Raw genomic sequence first — 2,825 nt, forward strand, 5'->3', positions numbered from 1 at the left:
TATTTTACAACATTCTCAACAATTTAATTTATTATTTTGATTGAATTGATTTTAAAAATTATATTTTAAAAGAAATGTTTTAAAAAAATGTACCTTGAAAGAACTTTTAAACCTGATGTTATTTGGACCTGTTTAGTTGACTGATTGATATTGGCAGCTAAATGTCTTAAAAGTTCATTTGTAATATTTGTCATACGAGGATTTACCAACTCAACCGCGAATGGTCGGCCACTATATATGTTTCGTACGTCAACATCTTCTCTTCCTGATGATAAAAATTTTATTGCTGTGCAAATATAAACACCTTATAGCTTTGTTGAAAATAGAAACATATACAATAATAATATAAACACAACCAAATCATACATTCTGCCTTCATAGTTTCAGCAATAAGATTGCACAGTAAGTCTTGTACCGAGGTATCCACTTTTTTTTCACCATTTATGAACCAGGGAGTCTGACTAAGTTTCCTTGAGAATTTGTTATAACATCCTGAAATTGTGAAGCTGTGTAAGAAATTTAATGCTATGCCATAATTATTTATAAATAACTCTAGTATCATTTTAGTTATGTTGATACCTCCTATGAAAATACTGCTATGAGAACACAAAATATTGTCTACAGAAACAAACATTTTTGATACAATTTGTGACATTTTAAAATGTTGTACAAGTTGTTCATCCGTTGTTTCAAGGAGTAAAGTTTCAATATTCTTCCTACTAAATATGTTATCATTGAATTTTCTTCTTTTTTGTTTATTACTACCTTCTTTGTGTTTGTTCATTCTGAAAGTACAAATAAGAAAAAAAAAAAAAATAGATATAGAAAATAGATTAAATATCCTTATTACAAAAAGACAATTTTCTCTTATTTAAATTATCTTCTTTATCATTCATAATTACACTAATCTTGTTTTACATGACATAAAATTTTAAAAGGATGTGTGTGACTTACAATTCTTTAAATATTATTTCATCATTAGCATACGCTAAGAAAACCTCAATGAGAAAAGGCGATGGTGTCAACAGATCTGCACATTTTTTCATAGCTTGTTCAAGTTTTGGAATCATAAATGATTTCCAGGTATCTTTGATATTTTGTAATCTTGTTCTAAGAGCATCTACAACAGATTTGTGAATGTCCAACTCTTTAGACATATGAGCATACAATATATGTTCTCTGAGTTTCACTGATACAGGAACAGTCAATGCACAAGTAAAAGTTGTACAATCGTAACCTTTTTTTTTTACTTCCTCTATTATCTGCAAAAGGCATCAGATATCAAGTAACATATATATAAAAATGTGTATTTATTTTCATATTTTACCTTTATCACTACTTTTTCTTGTGTCTTATCTTGAAGTACTCCTAAACATACAACACAAGGTGTTTCTTCCGAAGAAATATAATCTCTTGTATCAAAATTATCCATCTATAATACATTATGAATCTTTACCAAGTCAAATTTATATGTAACAAGATTATTTTTTATATCATAGGTTTATATAATTTAAAATTTTTACATTTCCTTCTCCAATATTCTTACAAGAAAATTTGTTTCCTCTCTCTCTCTCTCTAAATTCAAGTAATATTTTCATATAATAACAAAATTGTGAGGTTATAAATTTAACTAAATCATTTGTATTGAGATTGTTATTGATATTGATATATATATATCTCTTTCGATATCATTTTCCTTCTTTTCTTATTAAAAACAAACTTACTCGTGCTGCAAATTCAAAAGGCTTGCAATAACATTCTGATGTACGATATCCAATAAATCGTAAACAACATCTTAAACAGCAGCCGTGCGATTTTAAAAAGTGGAAAATCTTTTTTTCTTCGTCCGTCGAAATAGTATACATCGTAATAATCAAAATATCTAATATTTTTTTCTTTCTCTTTAAAGCTTTGTGTCTACAATACCAGAACTCGTACACTTCGCTTCGTAAATTATAATGGCACCGGACAAGTTTTCTCACTCATCTCATAATGGCCAACAACAGGTAGTAAATAACGAGCGCCCGTAATATTTCAGCCATATTGGTTGAAATACTACGGACACCGGTTATTGGTTGATTCTACGGTTACGTTTATGTTTTAGATGACACAGGCTGCGGTCGGGATGACGCTAGAAACTAGAAATGTTTTGAAGCGTTTGATTGACCAATCAGGACAGAAAGAGTAAAAATTTCTTTATTCTAATTGGTTAACGCAATGCTTCGAAGCATCTCTAGCGTCTTCCCGACCGCAGCCACAGTGTAACACACAGTATCACACGATTGGCTATCAAATAGAGAATTTTTAGAATCTCGAAAATTTCTTTATTTGATAGCCAATCATGTGATATTGTGTGTTACATTGTGTCATCTGTGTAACATGCTGGAAAACACCCTGTGTCTCCTTGCTGGAAAGCATTTTATATTTCAATGGTTTAGAGTTTAGAGTGTCAAAGTTAAAGTTTATTATATGTGTATAGTTTTATAACATCGGAAAGAAATAAAATTTATGGAAACTGTCATGGATACTACTAGGCATTATAAAAATCATTTTGAGGATTACTCCATTTCTGTCAGTCATAATATAATCGAGAATAATTCTACTATGGTATATAGTTTTTAATTATGAGTTTTATATAGTGTTATATTTTGTAATGTATAAGTAAAATTATCATAAAATTATTGTATAAAATTTTATGCAAAAAGAAACATTTTTCAGATTCATAATAAATTTAAATCAATATTGACATCAGAAACAAAGAAGTTAATGAAAACATTAAAAGAAAATGAAAAGAAATGGTATAACGATGATTATTCTATATACAC

The 2,825-nt window shown here is 28.7% G+C and overlaps 2 protein-coding genes across 2 annotated transcripts in view; one reads left to right on the forward strand and one right to left on the reverse strand.

The window, feature by feature from the left end:
* The window catches only part of LOC115238032 (putative tRNA pseudouridine synthase Pus10), a 2,991-nt gene extending 906 nt beyond the window's left edge, over positions 1-2,085 (reverse strand). The window contains exons 1-6 of the mRNA XM_029811529.1: positions 1,725-2,085; positions 1,328-1,432; positions 955-1,262; positions 580-785; positions 367-492; positions 94-286 (exon numbers count right to left, since the gene is read on the reverse strand). Coding sequence (XP_029667389.1) covers positions 94-286; positions 367-492; positions 580-785; positions 955-1,262; positions 1,328-1,432; positions 1,725-1,865 — 1,079 coding nt within the window. The 5' untranslated portion in view covers positions 1,866-2,085. The remainder of the gene's footprint in view (positions 1-93; positions 287-366; positions 493-579; positions 786-954; positions 1,263-1,327; positions 1,433-1,724) is intronic.
* A 233-nt stretch (positions 2,086-2,318) lies between these two features.
* LOC115238034 (lanC-like protein 2) overlaps positions 2,319-2,825 on the forward strand; it is a 3,176-nt gene continuing 2,669 nt past the window's right edge. The window contains exons 1-2 of the mRNA XM_029811532.1: positions 2,319-2,607; positions 2,719-2,825. Coding sequence (XP_029667392.1) covers positions 2,509-2,607; positions 2,719-2,825 — 206 coding nt within the window. The 5' untranslated portion in view covers positions 2,319-2,508. The remainder of the gene's footprint in view (positions 2,608-2,718) is intronic.

Source organism: Formica exsecta, unplaced genomic scaffold, assembly GCF_003651465.1.
Source record: "Formica exsecta isolate Colony F162 unplaced genomic scaffold, ASM365146v1 scaffold32, whole genome shotgun sequence".
NCBI lineage: Eukaryota > Metazoa > Arthropoda > Insecta > Hymenoptera > Formicidae > Formica > Formica exsecta.